We start from the raw sequence: 22193 nt of genomic DNA, 5'->3' as shown, positions 1-22193 counted from the left end.
CACATGGATGATGTTTGACCTGGACCCCCTTGACAAACATCCTATTATTTTTATATTGTCACATTTATGAAACACACTGCCAAAATGTAGAAATAGAACTGGTCAATAACTTGAGTATTAAATGGCTAGCTTGAGTACTCCATTTTTCTACCACTATTTAAACTGTTCTCTACCTTTTAAAGTTATAAAAAGACCCACAATACTCCACAAGTAAGTTTAAAGAGTGACTGTGTAACTACCCACATCAAATATGGTACATTCTTTAGTGTTTATGAAACTGAAGTCAAGTTAGCTTTTTTGAAACAGCACCTTTAACAAAATCTCAATTGAAGTCAAATGATGACTTCCTATTTTAATTTGTTAAAGCTTTAATTCCACATGATATAGAAAGAATTGTGTGTAGGTAACAGAACTTTTGCTTTGAACATTTCTGACATCAACATCCTCTACATCAGACACTCTTAGCTTGGTATCCATAGATACCTACAGAGTCAATGGGTGAGCTTGAGAAATAATAAATCTCCTTTCACTTTAGTATATGCATAATTGTGTGTATGAATGTGTGACTTTTTTGGGGAAGAGGCCCCAGACCTTAACATTATAAAAAGGGAACAAACCATCTCACATAAATCAAGAAAACCAAGTCACATTTGTTAGCAAATATTACTTTTAATCATAATCTAAAAAAAAAAAGTTATGGATAAACATGTACTTGTTCAATTAACTATGACACAGCCTAATCATAATAGGTGAAGAGTAAAGACCTTTCATTATCGATTTAGACACACATGTCTATGCTTTATATAACAAGATGCTCTTAGGAACACTTGAGTGTGGGTACAGTTTTAAAATTCAAAAGCCTGTGATCTAAATGCAACTCATTTTGGTTATTAAATAGTTTATGTACTAAAGAACCTAAAGAACCATAATAAATGTACTTTTAAAAAAGACAAAAATATGTGTAGGAGAACTGAATCAAACATTTTATTCAACTTTTTAGGATGAGGAAAACAAATGATATAAAATAAGTCATAAGAAATGCTCTCTTGTACTATTTCAAACTACTTTCAATGTTTTACAAAATGCTCACACAGCAAATACGAAAAGCTTCAACATACTCATAACTTTTGCTGCAATAAATGCAACATTAACAAACATACAAATTTCTTTATCAATCTTAAAAGTAGAATTACTGAATTACTAATTTTTAATGTTATTCATACTTATTTTTATTCATAAGTTTTTAATGAGATCATTACCAATACATACATTATTTTCCTTAACTTTATTTTTACATTAAGCCAGTATCTGTCATGCAACCATCAAAAACCTCCCAGTAAATTACACAGGTTTGTAGTCCAATTTAGACTCTAGCTTCTTAGAATCAGCCACTTTTCTGACTGCTTTCATGAAGTCTTCCTGTACTACAAAATCATGATCAGCACGAATTGCAAACATACCTGTGAAGAATAAAACAACATCACTGCTGTATATAGTATGTGAATAATTTGTTTATTTGAAGAAAACTAAGGGGGGGGGGGGAGTAGGCAAAATGGGTGAAGGTAGTCAAAAGGCACAAATTTCCAAATATAAAATAAGTCCTGGGGATGAAATATACAGCATGACTAGACTTAATAATACTGTATTGTATATTTGAAAATTGTTGAGAGTAGATCTTAAAAGTCCTCAACACAAGAGAAAAATATCGTTAACTACATGTGGTGATGGATGTTAACTAGATTAGTGGTCACTTCATAACAAAAACAAGTATCAAATAATTATGCTGTTCACCTGAAATCAACATAATCTTAGTAGTCAATTAGATCTCAAAAAAACGTTTTTTAGGAAAACTAAGTAATTTTATGGAGTAAATGTGAAGAAGCCTAAATGTACTACTTCTGAGCCAGTAGTTGGTTTTTTAAAAATATTTTATTTGTTTACTTATTTATTTATTTGAGAGAGAAAGAGTGAGAGTGAGGTGAGGGGCAGAGGGAGAATCAGACTCCCTGCAGAGCAGCGAGCCCATTGTGGGGGTTGATTCCTGTGGGGCTCAATCCCAGGACTCCAGGACCTGAGCCAAAGACAAATGCTAAACTGACTGAGCCAGCCAGGCACCCCTGAGCCAGTAGTTCTAATTTGTTAAAAACAAGCATCATTGTTCACTTAATTTCCTTAACTATAATAAGCATTATTTTCCAAACCAAAAGCTAAACCACAATGAGGCAACTATCTGGATATTTAAAATCTAGCTCGCTCAGTCCCTGTATCCAATGACATTCTGAAAAAGCAAATCAAAAACTCAACTATCAACAAAACATATTTTAAGTAGTAGTTTCTTAACTCTATAGACAAAAACTGCCTGGAAGGAGGAAACACATATATGGTTTAGGAACACAAAACACCTCCAGTAATTCTGATAGCCTTTCCTTGTTAATATTCAAAAGCTTAGATAATAGGAATAAAAGAAAGCCAACACTAGGCTTTTTATCAAAAAGCCAGTGCTAGGGATGCCTAGGTGGCTCAGTGGCTGAGCATTAGCCTTCAGCTCAGGTCGTGATCATGGAGACCCCAGGATCGAGTCCCAAATCGGGCTGCCTGCATGGAGCCTGCTTCTCCCCCTGCCTATGTCTCTGCTCGCTCTGTGTCTTTCACAAAGAAATAAGAAAATCTTTAAAAAAAAAAAAAAAAAAGCCAGTGCCATTATTCACATATTATAATTTACGTTATTTATGTACAAATTGGGATTTTATACAACTTTCATAGTCAAGTATCACAAACTTGAAAACTTTCAAGTTATCAACAAGTTACTTGACAAAACAATAAGTTTCGCATGTGCACGTTTTTAAACATTACATATATCATGGATATGGGGTCCAAGATTTTGAGACAATCCTAATTTCATTATAAGCTAAAACTAGTAAGTTATCAGTATCTGCTAATTAAATGAATCCTACTAATATTTTCGTTTGAAGATCTGCTTATATTAACTTTTCATGTACATGCATGCAATCAATGGAATAGAAGATTTCAAGGGTTACTTTTATCTTTCAAGATTTCTATAGTCTTAGAAATAGCCACTCTATGTTGTACTGAAAAATCAGATGAATGGAAATTTCTAGTTTTTTAATAATGAAGTTTTAAAACCTTGTTTTGAAAGCTACAACTAAAGTAGGTTATTTTTCCAGACCTTGTACATATGACTATTTCCAAATCATTGTTTAGTGGATGACTGAAGCTGAGATACATTCTAATCCAAAAAGGATAATCATCTCAGGATTTGAATGGGAAAGATAACTATAACTGAATCAAGTTTATTTTAAATTAGAAGATGTTAGCAAAAAAGCTTGAAGTCTAATAAAAAGAAAACCAGAGAATTTCAGTGTCTCCAAATATGAGTGTCCCAGGCCATTTAAAAAGCTAAAATTGTGGGCAGCCCAAGGTGGCACAGTGGTTTAGTGCCGCCTTTGGCCTAGGGTGTGATCTTGGAGACCAGGGATCGAGTCCCATGTCGGGCTCCCTGCATGGAGCCTGCTTCTCCCTCTGCCTGTGTCTGTGCCTCTCTCTCTCTCTTTCATGAATAAATAAATAAATAAATAAAACCTTAAAAAAAAAAAAAAAAGCTAAATTGTAATCCACACAGACGTTATAGCTCTTTACTGGAAATGGCTAACAATAATTTTTTTAAAGTAAGCTCTACATCCAATGTGGGGCTTGAGCTCATGACCCAGAGACCAAGAGTCGCATGCTCTACTGACACAGCCAGCCAGGTACCCCAGCTAAAAATAATTTTCAAAAAATATGTGAGGTACAAACTTCTATTTATAAGATAAATATGTACCAGGGATTTACAACTTGATGACCCTAGCTAATACTGCTATATGATATATAGGAAAGAGAGTAAATCCTAAGAGTTGTTATCACAAGGAGAAACTATTTTTCCTTTTTTCTAATTGTATCTATATGAGAAGACAAATACTAGCCAAACTATTGTGATCATTTACACAATATATGTAAATCTAACCATCATACAGTAGCTACAGACTTATATGGTGATATGTATCAATTATTTCTCAATAAAACTGAAAAATGTAAAAAAAGTATCATAATTTGATGTTATCAATCTTTAGGATTATGACATTGCTTTTTTATTTTACCACAACAATATTCTTTTTTTTTTTTTAAGATTTTATTTATTCATGAGAGACAGAGAGAGAGAGGCAGAGACACAGGCAAAGGGAGAAGCAGGCTCCATGCAGGGAGCCCGACACGGGACTCAATCCCGGGTCTCCAGGATCAGGCCCTGGGCTGCAGGCGGCACGAAACCACTGAGCCACCCAGGCTGCCCCCACAACAATATTCTAATAGTAATTTGGTCCAGTGAAGATTTTGGAAAGAGAATGTTGTAAATTACTCCAAGTAGTTCAAGCCACATGCAAGTTTATCACTTAACATTTTTTGTATATTTGTCTTTGTGAGCATGATTTACTCTGATCTGTACTGAGTTTCTAGACCTGCAGATTTTTAATCCAGATATTGAGTCACAATAGATCCATGAAGATAATCCTATGAAGAAGTCATGTCTGAGCAACCCATGAAGATAATCCTATGAAGAAGTCATGTCTGAGCAACCTCTTTTAATACTGTTTAACTTACAAGAAATGTTAAAACAAAGCTACCGGTGATATGAAAACAAGAGGAAATCACATATTATAATACTTTAAAACTACTCACCTGCAACCTATGAAAGTCAGTAACTATAAAAACAGCAAAAAATAATTTAAAATTTTTTTTATTATTATAGTAAACTCAACCTTGAGATCAGGACCCGAGTTGAGATCAAGAATCAGACATTTATCTAAGTCACCCAGGCACCCCTCATTTTTTAAATTTTAAGATTGTGTGGGGCATCCCCGGTGGCGCAGTGGTTTAGCGCCGCCTGTGGTCCAGGGTGTGATCCTGGAGACCTGGGATCGAGTCCCACGTCAGGCTTCCTGTATGGAGCCTGCTTCTCCCTCTGCCTGTGTCTCTGCCTCTCCTCTCTCTCTCTCTCTCTCTGAATAAATAAATAAATCTTAAAAAAAAAAAAAAAAGATTGTGTGGAGGACAAAGACTAAATGACTCTAGCTATGGTTTTAAAACTACTTGGTACCAGAAATAAAATAAAAAATAGAATTACACAATGCACAAAGAAAATTATATTAAAAATGATTACATTTTACACAAGTTGCATGATCACAAAATCAATCTTGCAGGGTACCTGGGTGGCTCAGGTAAGTATCTGCCTTCAGCTCAGCTCCTACTCCTGGAATCGAGTCCCACATTAGGATAGCTGCTCAGTAGGGAGTCTAATTCTTCCTCTCCCTCTGCCCCTCCTCCTGCTTGTTCTCTCTCACAGACTCTCTCTCTCTCAAATAAATAAAAAAAAAAAAAAAAAAAATGGGAGGGACGTCTTGGTGGCTTAGTGGCTGAGTGTCTGTCTGCCTTTGGCTCAGGGTGTGATCCCAGAGTCCTGGGATCAAGAACCACATCGGGCTTTCTGTATGGAGCCTGCTTCTCTTCCCTCTTCCTATGTCTCTGCCTCTCTATGTCTCTCATGAATAAATAAATAAAATATTTTTTAAAAAATTTAAAAATTAATTAAAAAAACATTTAAATCCATCTTGCAACACTTATTGTTAACAGACTAGAATCAGAAAAGATGTTTTCCATTTTGCAGCACATTACTTCTGTTACTGGCCCAGTATGATTTCAGCCACAAATGTGGCAGATTTACTTCAGGGGGCAAGTATGCTATCACATGAATGTCTTTCCACATTCTGCCCTAAGGCATCCAGAAGTAAAAAGGAGTTAACATCTCTAAGGGCAAATTCTCATGGGGGATGAGAGCTGGGAAATAAATGCTCCAGTCTCCATATCAGCCAGGTAGTCCTAGGAGGCATTCTGTATGTTTCTCTGAGGTCTCATCAAATCGAATCCCACGTCTATAGCATCTGCCTTAATGGTACACCCTTATAATAGCTTTGCTTCTTTCCAACTCACTTGCCTGTTCTCTCCTGCTTCTTAGAATCAATTCCCCAAAAAACCAAGCACCCAAATCTTTGCAAAGGCCAGGCTCTGCTTTTGGATAAACCCAAACATGTTTTTAGCAAATTAAACAAAATCAATAGTAAAAACTGCACTTTAAACTCATACCTGCTTCAGTACAAACATTTCTCAGGTCTGCTCCATTAAAGCCATCTGAAAGCTTCACAATCGCCTCATAATCTGTTTAGGAAAAAATACTGGAAATTAGGTTTTTGGGGTTTTTTTTGGAAATTAGTTTTAAAAAAATTTAGACTTTTTCTAACTTATGCCTATATGGAAAATTTAACTGCAGAGCTTGCTTTGAATATTAGGCATCATCTCTATTAACATTCCTCCACATTATTTAGCAAGTCCTCCACAATATTAACGTCCAAAACTTATACTTCTGTTAAGTAAGCCAGCACTAAGTAGAAATACACATACTACTTAAACTCTAAAATCAAGAAATATCAAGATCTGGTGTCTCTCATGAATAAATAAAATCTTTATAAAAAAAGAAGAAATATCAAGATCTGAAAGCATCTTAACCTGTTTCTATGAAGCAAAACAGTTACATACATGTGAACTTGAGATATCTGTGAAACCATGTCTCTTATAAAAACTGTAACCAAATATTTAATTTAAATGGTCATCAGAAATCATTTTCATCATTTTTTTATCATATATTTTTAAACAACCATTATTTATTTTTATTTTTTTATTTTTTATTTTTTTTAAACAACCATTTTTAAATGGCTACCTTTTCTGGTTCTGATGCAAGCTCCAAGTGGTGATCTATGATAACAGTAATGGTTAAGTGACCTTTTTATCCACATGACAGACTTGAAATGAGGAGCTGTTGGCTTGGAATAGCAGTTATGGACTAGATAGAATCAGGATAAAAATAAGACACAGCATGGGCTACTAAAGTGTAATTTTTTTAAAATTTATTTATACGTTAAAGACACACACACACATACACATACAGAGGCAGAGACATAGGCAGAGAGAGAAGCAGGCTCCATGCAAGGAGCCTGATGTGGGACTCGATCCTGGGACTTTAGGATCATGCCCCGGGCTGAAGGCAGGCGCTCAACCGCTGAGCCATCTAGGTATCCCTACAGGGTAATTCTGATGAGATATACCCTTTGTCAGGCCACATAGAGTATGTCAATCTCTATTTGAAATCAGACAGATACTCATTAATTCTGATTCAGGTTCAAGTTCATGTAAGCTTCCTGAGAGCAGGGATTCCCACAGTTAGCACAGCATTTGGCACCTAGCAAGAGGACAGTATTAAAGAAACCTATAAATTGGCATCCCTAGTTTAACTCAGTCTTTCCAGCTCAAAACTATTTTCATGTAAACAATGAGAAAGTTAGTAGCAGGCAAAAATCAACTATTTGTAAATTTTTGGGGACCATTAACTTTTAAGGGTTTGTTATACAATAGTATAACGACCCCTAGTCCAGGAGTCAGCAAATTTTCTGTAATGGGCCGGACAGTAAATATCTTAGGCTTTGTAGGCCATGTGGTCTCTGTCAAAACTATTCGTTTCTGCTATTGTAGTGGGAAACCAGTCACAGGCAATATATAAACAAATTGGAGTGGCTATGTTACAATAAAACTTTATTTACAAAAAGAGAAGGCAGATAGAATTTGACCCACAGCAATGGTTTGCTAACTATCTTGGAGTCCACTCTCTCACTTCTGAAGATAACTATTTTATAACTTCTCCCATCTTCAAATGTCTAACAGTACTTTCCCATCTCTCACTCTGAACTTGCTTCCTATTTCACTGAGAAAATAAAACACATTCGGGGATGCCTGGGCGGCTCAGCAGTTGAGCATTTGCCTTTGGCTCAGGGCGTGATCCTGGAGTCCCAGGATAGAGTCCCACATCGGGCTTCCTGCATGGAGCCTGCTTCTCCTTCTCCCTCTGCCTGTGTCTCTGCCTCTGTCTCTCATGAATAAATAAATAAAATCTTTTAAAAGAAATTAGTTGTAAAGGTGAGTTTTTGGTTATGTAAGATAAAATTTGGCTTGAATTTTGGGACTTTGGTATAATGGGCCAAACTCTCTTCAAGGAAAGTGCATTATCAAATTTCACACTCTCATCCAGATCATTAGCATTAAAAAAGTGTTGTAAATTCTTTCATCTTAAAGAAAGCTCTTCCAAATCTTCATCTCCACCTCCACTGCAGCTACATTTCTTTTCTTCTCCCTTTGCTGCAGAACTCCTTGAAAGAAATGTCTGAAGTCCATGCCTCTGCCACAATCTCCTGAAATCCATTTGAGGTAGGCTCTCTCTTTCAGCACTCCGAAAAATTGTTTTGATAAGGTCACCAATAACCTCCACATAGTAAATCTAAAGGTCCATTCTCAGATGTCTATTTATCTGACACAGCATTTAACAGGGAATTACTGCCTCCTTGTAACAATTTCTTCATTTATCTTTTTTTAAGAAAGATTTTATTTATTTATTCATGAGAGACACAGGCAGAGGGAGAAGCAGGCTCCATGCAGGGAGCCCGACGCGGGACTCAATCCCGGGTCTCCAGGATCGGGCCCTGGGCTGAAGGCGGCGCTAAACCACTGAGCCACCCGGGCTGCCCAATTTCTTCATTTATCTTCCAGGACATCACGAGCTCCTGGTTTAATTCCCCTCTGTGACTATAGCTTCTTAGTCTCCTTTGATGGCTCTTCCTCTCAACTTCTTAATATTGGAATTAGCTCAGTTTTTGAAACTCTTCTCTATCCATATTTACCTCTTCAGAAATCTCATCTAATCTCAAGACTTTAAAAATAATCGTATGCTATTATCCACAATTGTATCACCAGCATTAGACCACTGCAATAAACCATAGATGCATATAGAATTATCAATTAACATCTTCATTTAGTTTATCTAATTGGCATCTCAGCTCTAATATATTCAGAACCAAACTCCTTACTCTCCCTTTAAAACCTAATCTTTCCAGTCTTCTCCCATTTTAAATGATGACAACTCCATTTTTCCAGTTGCAGGAGTCAAAAACCTAAGTGTTCCCTGGTTCTTCTCTTTAGCTCACACCCCACATCTAATTCATTAGCAAGCCCTGCAATCTCTATTTCCAAAATATGTCCAGAATCTCATCATTTTAAGATTCTCTTACCACCTTGGATCACACTACCATCTTTTATCTGATTATTGAAATATCCTCCTAACTTATCCTCTTGTTTCTATCCTTGTTCCTCTACATGCAACTAGAATGATCTTATTTAGCATAAATCAATTTCAAAATATTTACAGATAAAATTATACAATGCCTGGGATTTGTTTCCTAAAAATCCAGAAGGAAGGTAAGTGGAAGAGATTACAGATGAAGCAAGATTGGCCAAAAATTAATAATTATTAAAGCCTGGTGGGGGATGGGTAACCTAAGTAAGGTTAGAAGTTCATTATACTCTTATCTCCACTTGTTTCTAATTTTCTACACTACAAAGTTAAAAATAACAAAAGGTAAGATCGTTTCATTCCTCTGTTCACAATCCTCCAAGGACAAAAAAATAATAAAATAAAATAAAATAAAATAAAATAAAATAAAATAAAAGCCAGAGTTCTTACACAATGATCTAAATAAGGCTCTACACAATTTGATTCCCATCACTTCTATGATTTCACTTGCTACCATTGTCCTGCTTACTCTGCCACAGACACCTTGGCATCTTTGCTACTCCTGAAATGTTCCAGCCATATATACACGTGCTTCAAGGTCTTTCTCTTGCTGTTCCCATTGCATCATTTTGCCCAAATATCTATACCTACTTCCTTCACCTTTACAGGTCATTGCTTAAAAATCACCTTATCACCTTGTTGGTAAGGCTTCCCTCTGCTTCCCCCACCTCACCTCCATTTAAAGATGTATATATTCATTCTGGCTCCTCGCATTACCTATCTCCCTTGCTTTATTTTTCTCCATAGCACATATCACAATCTAATGTACTGTAAATTTTCTGACTTTGTCTGTCTTGCCTGACAAGAATGTAAGTTCTATAAGGCAGGAATTTGTCTGTTTTGTTCATTGCTATGTTTCCAGCACTTAGAACAGTTCCTAACAAAAAATGTTCAATAAATATTAGTTGAATTTAAGATCTCCACGTTTGCCAAATTTAAAACCAGATTTGGTAGACTATCAGCAATATCTAATAGCATTTTGCTTCATTTACCAAATGCAAATATACATAAAATAAGTTATTTCCTTACCTATTTCACCATGCTTTGTAATGGGACCTGCATGGATTTTCAATATATCTAATCTTGCTTGTTCGTTTGGCAAATCAATATCTGAAAATGAAAAATCATAAGATGCAGTCAGGTTTTTTGTTTTTTAAATAAAGTAGGGGGTGAGCAGAGATATGGAAAGAAAAGTGGACACAGACAAAGAGAATAATACACAGCAGATAAAGAACTTTAACTCACGTATTTTTCTATCTAATCTTCCTGGACGAAGCAAAGCAGGATCCAGTGTATCTGGTCTGTTTGTAGCCATGATCATTTTAACTCTATGTAGAGTATCAAACCCATCCATTTGATTCAGTAACTAATATATTTGTAAATAAAAATCATTGACAGATATTTACAAAACATTTCAATCATTAAAAAATATAAAGTACACAATTCTATATGCTAATATTATAAAATACATTGTCTACAAATACTGTGCAAACTTCAATGGACTTTTTTTTCTTACATAAAGGGATAGATCCCAGCCTTGAAGTTCTAAGATAATTTAACTATGTACCTTCTTACTGCTATCAAAGTTTTAATAAGTCTGAAGGCTTCCATTTAGTCAAGTATTATAAAATGAAACTGTATGGATCTGATTTCCAATATTCAAATTTTTTTGTATTTTCAAAAACATTATTAAAAAAGTCTAATATATACAGTATTATGGTATGTCAGACATAAAATTTATATTCCACAAATTTGATGACATTTCCACATATTTGATAATTAATCTATTAAATATCTTTTCAAATAATTCCACTATACAAAGAAATACCAAAACATTAAACATATTTCCTTCAATTCCAAAAGTGTTCTTGAATAAATATTGAAAAATCTAACAGCATTCAACAAATCTTTTAAATATAGCTAAACAATGTGTATTTCTTTTCCAAAATATCTGATAGCTAGTTAACATATTATGATAACATAGTATGTTACGTGAATAAGACCAGTATCTATGTTCTTTCAAAACACCTCAATTTGGGATCCCTGGGTGGCGCAGCGGTTTGGCGCCTGCCTTTGGCCCAGGGCGCGATCCTGGAGACCCGGGATCGAATCCCACATCAGGCTCCCGGTGCATGGAGCCTGCTTCTCCCTCTGCCTGTGTCTCTGCCTCTCTCTCTCTCTCTCTCTGTGTGTGTGTGTGTGTGTGTGTGTGACTATCATAAATAAATAAAAATTAAAAAAAAAAAAAAACACCTCAATTTAAGGTTTCCAGGAGGTATAGCTAATTTGAAAATACTATATATATATATTCTGAACAGATTGTAATTTTTGAAAAATCCCTTTCAAATACCCCTACTAAGATACAATGTGACATTGTGTTATCTATACTACTTAGCTTCACTCTGTAGAAGGCTCCTCACAGGGAGCTTGATCTTGGACTCAGGATCATGCCCTGAGCCAAAGGCAGATGCCCAACCGCTGAGCTGTTCAGGTACCCCGAATATACAATTTAAATATCTGAATGGCTGGTCTACTCAAAACACATGGAGTAGTACATCATATAGAGCTGTACATCATATAGAATTTTGTAATATTCCTATTACTTTCCAGGAGACATTTTCTTACTAGAGATTGTGGTAGTGAAATGTGTTTATTCCTGACATTTTCAAATTTTATATTTAGGTGTATTTTTTTTAAGATTTATTCATTTATTTCGGACATAGCCTGTGAGCATGGGGAGGGACGGAGGGAAAGAATCTCAAGCCAACTCCCCACTGAGTGTGGAGTCCCAACTCAGAGGACTGATCCCATAATACTAAGATCATGAACAGAGCGGAAATCAAGAGTTGGATGCTTAACTGACTGAGCAACCCAGTGCCCCTTAAGTGTGTTCTTCATTTAAACCACTGCACAGGGGCACCTGAGTGGCTGGTCATAATCCCAGGGATCTAGCCCTGCATTGGGATCCCTGCTCAGCAAGGAGTCTGCTTCTCCCTCTCCATCATCCTGATGTTCTCCCTGCTTATGTTCTCTCTCAAATAAATAAAAGCTTAAAAAAAAAAGCCCAACAAACCATTGTACACATTTTGACTTTCAAATATCCAGTGTTTTCATTTAATACACACTGACTTCTTTTTAAACGTCCTTTACCAAATATTACCTCCATTAAAGTTCTCTGAATCTCTCTATCAGCTGAAGTACCCTCAGAAAACCGACGACCACCTAAAATAATGATATGGGAAAAATGATATGGAAACTCATATGTGTTACTCTTTCCTCTACAACCATCATTTAAGAAGACAAAATAATAGTGTCTGCAGTTAAAAACATTAAGATAAAAAATGAATAGTAAGACTTATACTGACAAACTTAGAATTGATTTTGTTATGACATTACTCAATTTTGTCAATATCAAACTAAAATTGGTTAAGCTTTAAGAATTTTTTTTAAAGTAACGTTCAAGAAAAATAAAAATAAAGTAACATCCATTTTGTTACTTCACACAGATTGCTATTAGAAGGGGATAAGAACTCCTTCAGAATTTTAAAAATTTCCTAAGACTTTTTTAAAAAGTTCAAAATAAATTTTAAAAGGTGTTATTCTTACCAATAGCATCTATTTCATCCATAAAAATAATGCATGGTTGGTGATCCCTGGCATAATTAAACATTTCTCTGATCAAACGAGCACTTTCACCAATGTACTTGTCTACAATAGAACTAGATACAACCTGATTAAAGGAAAAACATTTAGGTAAACATAAGACAATTCAAATAAAATTTAATTTCAACAGTTACAAAAAGAACCTTCCCTTTACCTTTAAGAAATTGCAGTCTAGCTGGCTAGCAACAGCTCGAGCCAAGAGTGTTTTTCCTGTACCTAAAATAACAAAAGAAGTCCTAAGTAGATGGAAACTAAACAAACTCTTTAAAGCTTTTTACTCCTCTGGATAGTAAATTTTGCAAATGAAAGCTAAATTTCCATTTACAAATTGAAAACCCTTCAACTTACAATATTAAAACCTTAAAATTTTAGAGGATCCCTGGGTGGCGCAGCGGTTTGGCGCCTGCCTTTGGCCCAGGGCGCGATCCTGGAGACCCGGGATCGAATCCCACATCGGGCTCCCGGTGCATAGAGCCTGCTTCTCCCTCTGCCTGTGTCTCTGCCACTCTCTCTCTCTCTCTCTCTGTGTTACTATCATAAATAAATAAAAATTAAAAAAAAAACAAACCTTAAATTTTATTCAAAATATCCCTTTTAGAGACACGTAGGTGGCTCAGTGGTTGAGTGTCTGCCTTTGGCTCAGGGCTCTGCCTTCAGCTCAGAGTGTGATCCCAGAGTTCTGGGATCGAGTCCCACATGGGGTTCCCCGCAGGGAACCTGCTTCTCTCTCTGCCCAACTCTCTGCCTCTCTCTGTTTTCTCATGAAAAAATAAAATCTTAAAAAAAAAAAAAATCCCTTCTAATGCTGAATACTTACTTCAAAAATATATCAACCCCTATTTACAGACCCTACAAGAGAAGCCTGTTACACAATAATCCATTGGTCTATCCTGCATAATGAATATGTCTTTTACCTATGCATGATATTGTAACAACAACTATTGGTTATTTGGAAGCTACTGGTTCATGAGTCATGAAAATCTTCGAGCTGGCATTTTTCATTATACAATATATAAAAGTCACACTTGTTAATATCACCAATCTCATCTCCTTTTTTAAGTATTAACATCAGAAAATCCCAGATGGGGGTGCCTGGGTGGCTCAGTTGGTTAAGTGTCCAACTCTTGATTTCAGCTCAGGTCATGATCCCAGGGTCATGAGCTGGAGGTGTCAGGTTCCATGCTGAAGCATGGAGCCTGTTTAAAATTCTCTCCCTCTCCATCTGCCTGCCCTTCCACCTCCTCCCCACGTGTGTTTTTTCTTAAAAAAGAAAAAAAAAAACCAACTCTGTCATATATAAGTTTTGAAAACCTAATTTTCACTTGAAAGCTTAAATTCTACCATTGGCTACAGATGATGTCAGTTATTTTAACATAGTAGGCTAACTCCATTTTTTTAAAAGATTTATTTATTTATTTTAGAGAAAGAGTGTGTGTGATTGCATGAGTAGGAGAGACAGAGGGAGAGAGAACTCAAGCCGACTCGGCGCTGAGCATGGAGCCTGACGTGGGACTTTCAAACCCAGGACTCTGAGATCACAACCGAAGCCAAAATGAAGAGTTAGATACCTAACTAACAAAGCCACTCAGGTGCCCCTCATTCATTTTTGAAAAATTTGTCAGAAAAGCAATAACCAATCCAAATAATCAAAAACCAGTCTGACAATGACAGAATGTCCATAAATTATGTTTTCAAGTAAAAATGATATTCCATGAAAAGCAGTTAATTCAGCTGGCAACTCAACATACCAGTGCTTTTCCCAGTGATAACTATACTATTCAGTATGCAACAGAAGCACTTACATGTATTTTCCATTTCAATACGTAGAATTTAAGACATTATTCAAAGATCAGGATTTCATAAAAACAATTTTTAATGCTTCATCAAGGACACCTAAAAGTTAAACTCATATATTTTTTTTAATATTGCAAATATGAGCAGTCAATAACACAATGACTACTTGTGCTATTTCATGCCACTGACCTGACTAATGCTATGGCAGGAGCAGTTTTACCCATGCTGCTTTTGCACCATCAGCACAGAAGTCAACACAGTGAAAATGGCAACTAACATGTTAGTATTTCAAATTAAGGTTTAACCTTGCAGATTCCCTGAAAACATTTCAGGGACAGCCAGAGGTTGGTGAACCACACAGGACCAACACTAGAATCATACAACATCTTAATATGAACATTCTATAAGGCATAAGAGGACTAAGCATACCTGAGAGAATAGTAGACACACATGTCCTATTCTGTCCTTACTTTGAATAGAGTGGAGGCTGGAAGATCCTACATTAAATTTTCACTTTTTTATTCCTTAATTTATTCACTTTTCACTTTTTTTATTCCTTAATTTATTCACTTTTCACCTTTTTTATTCCTTAATTTACTCATTTATTAGTAGGTCAGATATAATTCAACACTAACCTGGTGGTCCATATAACAAACAGCCTTTTGGAGGTATTATTCCTACACGCTGGAATAATTCTGGGTTTGTAAGAGGTAATTCTATCACCTAGAAAAGAAGTTGAATGTTTCTTAAAAAGTCAGTAAAGATTCTGATAAACTTAAAAATACTTTAAGTAAAGTATCAGCATAGTTAAGTATATGCACAGATGTAATTCACATAAAGCCATTTATATTAGAGGTCATTCTTTAGGTAGATTTAATAAATTTTCTTTAACTATGTAAAAATTAATTTAGGTCTGTAATTATTTTAACATACTATACACTTCACAAGTGATTGCTACACAGGCATATGATTTGTCAAAACACATTTGAATTGTACACTTAAGGAACGCCTGGGTGGCTCAGTGGTTAAGCGTCTGCCTTTGGCTTGGGGCATGATCCGGTCCCAAGATCAAGTCCCACATCCGGCTATTTGCAGGGAGCCTGCTTCTCCCTCTGCCTGTGTCTCTGCCTCTCTCTGTGTCTCTCATGAATAAATAAAATTTTAAAAAAGTGAACTGTACAATTAAAATCTATGCACTTTACTAAATGTAAATTATGCCTCAATGAAAAAAAAAATCACACTACAAAAAAAATCAGGTAAGCAAAAAAGAAAAACAAAACAAAAAAATTCTTAATTATTTTGCATTTGGGACTGTAACACAAAATAATAAAATGGGAAAATTTAGTAAAGTTAAAATCACCATTAGGAGAAAAGGCATAAAAAATAAATAAATAAATAAATAAAAGGAGAAAAGGCATATAAAATTTTCTTATGTTGGCATTTTGTCATAGTAGACTTAGAAGAACCATACATTCAGGGTACCTGACTGCCTCAGTTGGGAAAGCAGATGACTCTTAATCTTGGGGTTGTGAGTTTGAGCCCCATGATGGGTGTAGAGATTATGAAAAAAAAAAAAAACAAACAAAAAAAAAGAACCATATATTCACTCTTAATGTCCTACTAAGATTGATTCGAGAATAGAAAAATTGAGAGTTTGACTGCCCACATTAAACTCTTTATAGACAAGTAACTTGAGAAATAAGCTTCTATTGAATACTTGTATCCACCAGGTGTGATTAAATAAACAAAAAGTATAAGAAGTCAATATTCTTAGTGTCTCCAGATAGAAAAGGTTATTACATGTGCATATGTTTTGTGGAGTATGTGTGTGTGTGTGTGTGTATGAAAGAGAGAGAGAGAGAGAGAGAAACTTTCTGCTTCTACGGCTGATGCAGCAAATCACTGTAAAAGACAAGATTTCAGTTCCATGAAGCATTTGTTGTTCCTCTGTTGCCCTTTTTTTAACTACAAAGTAAGAATAGACTTTTATTTGTAATTACACGAGTGCTTCCTCAAGAATGACCAAAAACAATTTGGTTTCATAATCACCTGGAATGTTTGTTTCAATGCTAATTCCTATGTCCCATTCCCCAATCTCCTTCATAGAAATCATTCAGAAGGCCTATGAATCTCTATTTTTAATAGGAGTTTCAGAAAACTTAATATGCTATGTGAACTGTATGAGAACTACTGGCTACGGCTTAAATCAGATGAGGTAAGCCATACCAACTATCCTCATTCATTCCTAAACATTTCCATCCTAAATTAGGATGAAATAAATAGGGCGATATAATTTGCTTCAAAGAGAATTGTTAAGAAGCCATCTGTGTTACGAGGTGAAGAAATCCTGATTTGACTCTTCACCTAAGTGTTTAAAAGGTTTAAGCCCCCCTAAAGCCAATAGTTTTCTTGAATGGCAGCAAACAGCTTTATCAAAATAAAATATTTAAGGTACAGGGGCGCCTGGCTAGCTCAGTCGGTGAAGCATGCAACTCTTGGCCTCGGGGTTCTGAATTCAAGCCCCACTGGATGTAGAGATTACTCAAAAAAATTTTAAAATCTTAAAAAAAAATTTAAGGGTACAGATAACTTACTTTCATAGCTAGAAATTCAGTTCTATTTTTCTCTTCTCAACAAGAATATTAAATATATAATACTTTGTAACCACTATTTGGACAAAGTAATCTTATATTCTCTTTCTCTCTTTGGGTGTCTTAAAATCAGTACTATCAGAGAACAAAGCATATACTACCAACCTCTCTTAATTCCCGAATCTGTTCTGATAGTCCTCCAATCTCAGAATAAGAAACATTCCCAGGGTCCTCATGAGACATGTTGTAAACCAATGGATCCACTTCTCTTGGCAAATATCTATAATGATAAGGTGTGTATTTTTCTTTTACAAGATATATTTTCTCTCAGCCTACAGAGAGAGTATAAATTGACCTGCTTATGCAAGAACCTGTAAATGATCTTATAAAAATGTATATACATTAATTAGAAATTAGTAAAAGGGAAAGAGTGGCATGATATTCATTGATCTCAAGAAGCATACATTTTAGCTAAAATCTTCCCTCTGTGAAAATAAAATAAATAGAATAAGAAACCCACCTCATGATAGTTAGTGTAGTCATATCCAAAGCAACTCTTGTTCCTGGCTTCAGCTTACTTTTGTCAAGCTAATTTTATAAAACAAAAAGTGTTACATAACACATAAAAGGGAAAATAATACTCTAACAAGAGCACAATATTTAGAAACCAAATAATCACTTTTACCCTTCAGAGAGAACACTAATATCAGATTAAAATACAATGCCAACAGAAGGGCTTATAAAAGTAATAATTCAAAGTTCTTTCCCTTAAACAAGTACCTGTTATGCAATCTAATTGTGAAATGTGAAATCACTAATATACAAAGTTTGTGGTGGAAAAGATCTTATTTTTAAAGAAAGAAATGGGTATTAGTTTTACTTCCAAAGGCTTACTATTTTATACAGTTTTGCTCATTATTTTGATTCAGGCACTATGGCAATTGATACTAAATATTTATACAGAAATCTCTAAGTGAACATTTTGGGGAAAGGAAAGGAAAGGAAAGCACTTTACAGGTATGCCCTATATATTTTTTTCTTTTAAAGTCGATTTTTATTTTTTATTAAATGAATTTGGCATATAACATTGTGTCAGTTTAAGGTGTACAGTGTTACTCTGGTAATATGTCCTTTAGATTTATTTTAAAGCAGATAGCTTTGAGGAAGAACATATTACTTGACTACAGGAATTAAGGGAGAAATGCACCCATTCTTTATCCTCTTAGAGGTTTTTATTAAAATGCTAAAACCAAAACCAAAAAAATCCCAGCAATCGAATCATTCACGCTTTTGCTACATGTTGGATATTATGATAAATACATCATAGATTAGGTTGAATCATACTAACAACTTACCGGCATATTTGGCAGGGTAACTTATTAGAGTATAGATAGAATCTATCCAAGAGATTCACCTCATACTCAGGATATTACTTTTCCAAAATTAAGTTACTTTTTGATAGTTTAAAAAACTACTTGCCAATACAATTTCAGGATCATACAAATTACTACTTTTCACAGGATTCTGCAAAGTACTGTAAGTTTACAATTTAATGCCAATTAAAACGAAGGGTAGATAGGCAAAAATTCTAGGTTTAATATAATGGATTAAACTTTAAATAAAATTGCTGGTAAGTGAGGTACTTGAAAAGAGCTCAACAAAAATCAGTACAAAGCTATTTCAACATTTACATCTATAAAGAATATATACTCTGCCTTTTTTTTTTTTAATTTTTATTTATTTATGATAGTCACACACACACACAGAGAGAGAGAGAGAGAGAGAGGCAGAGACATAGGCAGAGGGAGAAGCAGGCTCCATGCACTGGGAGCCCGACGTGGGATTCAATCCCGAGTCTCCAGGATCGCGCCCTGGGCCAAAGGCAGGCGCTAAACCACTGCGCCACCCAGGGATCCCTACTCTGGCTTTTCTTATTTTCCAGCTTCAAATACTCTCTTGCCCCCCATACAACCATGAAATATCTTGGAAATACCAACTCTTGGAATCCAGAGGGCCTTGTAAGGGAGATAAAACTCCTTTGTCAGGCTAGCCATTTAATATTTTGATTTAGGAAATGTTTTCCCACTCATATGCTAGGTGAAATGCTAGGATATGATTTAGTCCCTGGGTTAAATTCTACTCTACAGTCTTGCTGTATCAACGTTTTCAAACATGAACCTGATATGACACTCAGAAAAAGCTCTTTCAATCAATTTATTAAAAAAGTTCTAACGATGCTCCTAAAGAATAGGATAGTACATAAACTGGCTTCAGAGGCTACTAAATTATTTAAAGCCATTTGTTGCCATTTTTTATGACAGTAAAATGAAATCTGCAGTTATTTTAATTTGCCTATTCTAATCTAAATGAACTCATACAAAATCAACTTAGGCTACAGAAAAGTCTTTGAGTATCATTTTTAAATGTTTAAATATAAAACATCAGTAATTGATAAGGTGTAAGTCTCCTCAAAAAAGACCTTAAAATAAAATGATCTGAGATATTTACCAGTTCTAAAATTCTTAGATTTCTAAATATGTAGAACAACTGAGGCAATGTGATATGAATAGAAAATAGAGAATACCAGGTCATTGTCCATGGTTTGAGTTCAAGTTTTGCTAGTTATTCTGAACAAATCACCTTTAGGAGTTATGGGCATGTCTGACCTACTCACCTCAAAAATCAAATAACGTATATGAAAGCACTTTTGTCAATATAAAGCACTGTACAAATGTAAAGTGTTACCTGTCGACGACAACCCACAACATATCTTGGTCCATTTGTAGCTTTAACAATGACTAGAGAAAGAAAATGAAAGGATAAACTGAAAAATAGAAATTGAAAAATAAATATAAAATATATATATATATATATATATATCCACATTGATGGCAGGTTGAGTTTTATTTCTGTTCTCCAAGAAAACAATAGTTGAAAGAAAACTTAAATCTATGCAAGAATATCATCTACTTTCATTATTATCAGTAAAACAATGAACATTTCCAAAGTTCATGATGGAAAGAAGGAGAGTCCACTCTTTTTCTTTTTTAATTAACAGTCCAATCCACTTACATTTTTCTTCAGTTAGTTGCTTAAGTACTTCACCCACAATCTGGAAAATTAAAAAAAAAAAAAAAAAAGCATTACTTTTGGCCAATAATCAAAAAACAAATTGTCATCACTCCCTACACCCCGAATTTGATTACCTACCTGCCCAACACTTTGTAGGGCCTTCAGATCATTTTCAGACTTTTCATACTGCTTGGTAAGTTCTTTTAATTGTTCCCTTACTGGAATAATACAATTTGAACATTTTTAATTAAACAATAATCTTAGTGAATTTAAGTCACTAAGTATCACTTTACTTAAGCTCATCTCAGTCTATTTTACTTTAGTATATTTTATAGCCACTTTATGAAACCATGAAAGAAATAATGCCGTTTGTAGAGGACTGGTTTAAAAATGAAATGTTACAGAAAAAGCACCATATTTTTATTTTCCTGATTGGCCATACTTGTTCAAGCACATTCATAACATTGTTACATTCTTAACAGATATTGACAACCACACTTCTGGGTTTGAGACTAGAAATAACGAATGATAAGAGACTTTCCCTCATCTCTTCGGCTACCCGCACGGATTACTTACTACTCTATACTTTTCGGCCCTAAATAAGGTCAACAGGTGCAGTGATCTACAGAATTATATGGTTATAGTCTTTCTCCATTTAATCAAACCACTCGGGCTTTTCAGGGAAGGCGCGCTACGAAAAAATGTAAGCGCCCTTTTAGTTCAGGAGGTTAAGAGAAAGAAACCTGTGTGCCTGATAGAGTCAAATCCCAGTAACAGTAAAGACAAGGGAGGTTATTATCACCCATCGATGGACCCCTCTCTTAAGCTCCGCTCTGGCTTTCCACCCCAATAACAAGCCAGCACCTCGAGTCTCCTCTCTTGCTTGAGCTTCCTTGACTCCAGTCTCCTCTCCTCTCTGGGTCCCGGACTCACCTACAGCGCAGCGCCCTCCTTGCACTCAACCTGGCAAACATCCGTGGCCCACTTCTTTCCACTCCTCTAGTCCTCTTCAACCTCCATCTCAGAACTGGGGATGTTCTCCCTGTCACCTGGACCAGACTGGTCCGTTTCTACGCCCGAAGAGGCTGTGCTTTCCAAGCTCAGGGCCGGATGACAAAGCGCCTTGTCCCTGGACCGAGGCCTTCCTATCCCTGGAGCTCGGATGCCGGGCTCGGCTAAGGGCCTCTGCTTTGTCAGAGACAGACGCAGGTCCAGGCATAGGATTATGTGGAAGGAAAGGCGCACTCACACTCCTTGAGACGGCCGTCGATCTCCTTGTGCTCCAGCAGCTTCTTGCGGTAGTCCTGAAGCGCCTTATCTCTTGGGTCCGCCATGATGAGAAGCCGTCGCTCATAGGGGATGCCGGGAATGGCCATGGCCGCCCGGGCGGGGGAAGGGGCGGGGCGAGGGAGGAAAGCCTCCCGGGGGGCGCGGATTCGTGGACAACCCCGCCCCTTCCGGTTGGCTCCGCCTCTCTACTCCACTCCTCCCACTTCTGCGTCTCGGTTCACCGACGGCGCAGCCGCGCACAGAAGGAGGCCTCCACCAACACCGCCCCCTGCAGGTCGAAGTAGGTAGAGCAAGGAGCTGTTGTCCTGGTTGTCCCCTGAGACATCTAGACAGTGTTAAACCTCTGTTGCCGTGGAACCACGGAACACTTTCTGAGAAACTGAGATGACAGTGAAGTAGGCAATGTGCAGTCTTGCTAAATAGTTCCAGTGGACTATCGGGGATAACGTAGATAGCCTATTAGTCTAACACAATATTAACAAGGACCTTCAGGAACAGAAGGG

General features: G+C 36.1%; 1 protein-coding gene across 3 annotated transcripts; it reads right to left on the bottom strand.

The window, feature by feature from the left end:
• Positions 1-960: 960 nt before the first annotated feature.
• PSMC6 (proteasome 26S subunit, ATPase 6) lies at positions 961-21958 on the bottom strand. Of its 3 annotated transcripts, none has more exons than XM_026000683.2 (14): positions 21650-21958; positions 20539-20618; positions 20401-20440; positions 20074-20126; positions 17849-17916; positions 17494-17608; positions 15373-15460; positions 13098-13159; positions 12887-13010; positions 12441-12502; positions 10526-10646; positions 10310-10390; positions 6193-6264; positions 961-1460 (listed from the first exon to the last, which is right to left on the bottom strand). In XM_026000683.2, exons 1-14 carry the CDS (start codon positions 21774-21776, stop codon positions 1342-1344), a joined length of 1212 nt encoding a protein of 403 aa, XP_025856468.1. In that variant the 5' UTR covers positions 21777-21958; the 3' UTR covers positions 961-1341. The 3 variants fall into 3 exon arrangements, with proteins under 3 accessions (XP_025856468.1, XP_072617690.1, XP_025856470.1); XM_072761589.1 differs by having other exon boundaries at positions 21334-21784; XM_026000685.2 differs by lacking the exon at positions 20539-20618 and having other exon boundaries at positions 21650-21806.
• Positions 21959-22193: the final 235 nt, after the last annotated feature.

This window comes from Vulpes vulpes, chromosome 6 (assembly GCF_048418805.1).
Source record: "Vulpes vulpes isolate BD-2025 chromosome 6, VulVul3, whole genome shotgun sequence".
Classification (NCBI taxonomy): domain Eukaryota; kingdom Metazoa; phylum Chordata; class Mammalia; order Carnivora; family Canidae; genus Vulpes; species Vulpes vulpes.
The sequence above is the reverse complement of the archived record's forward strand: the minus strand, read 5'-3'. Positions and strand labels throughout refer to the sequence as shown.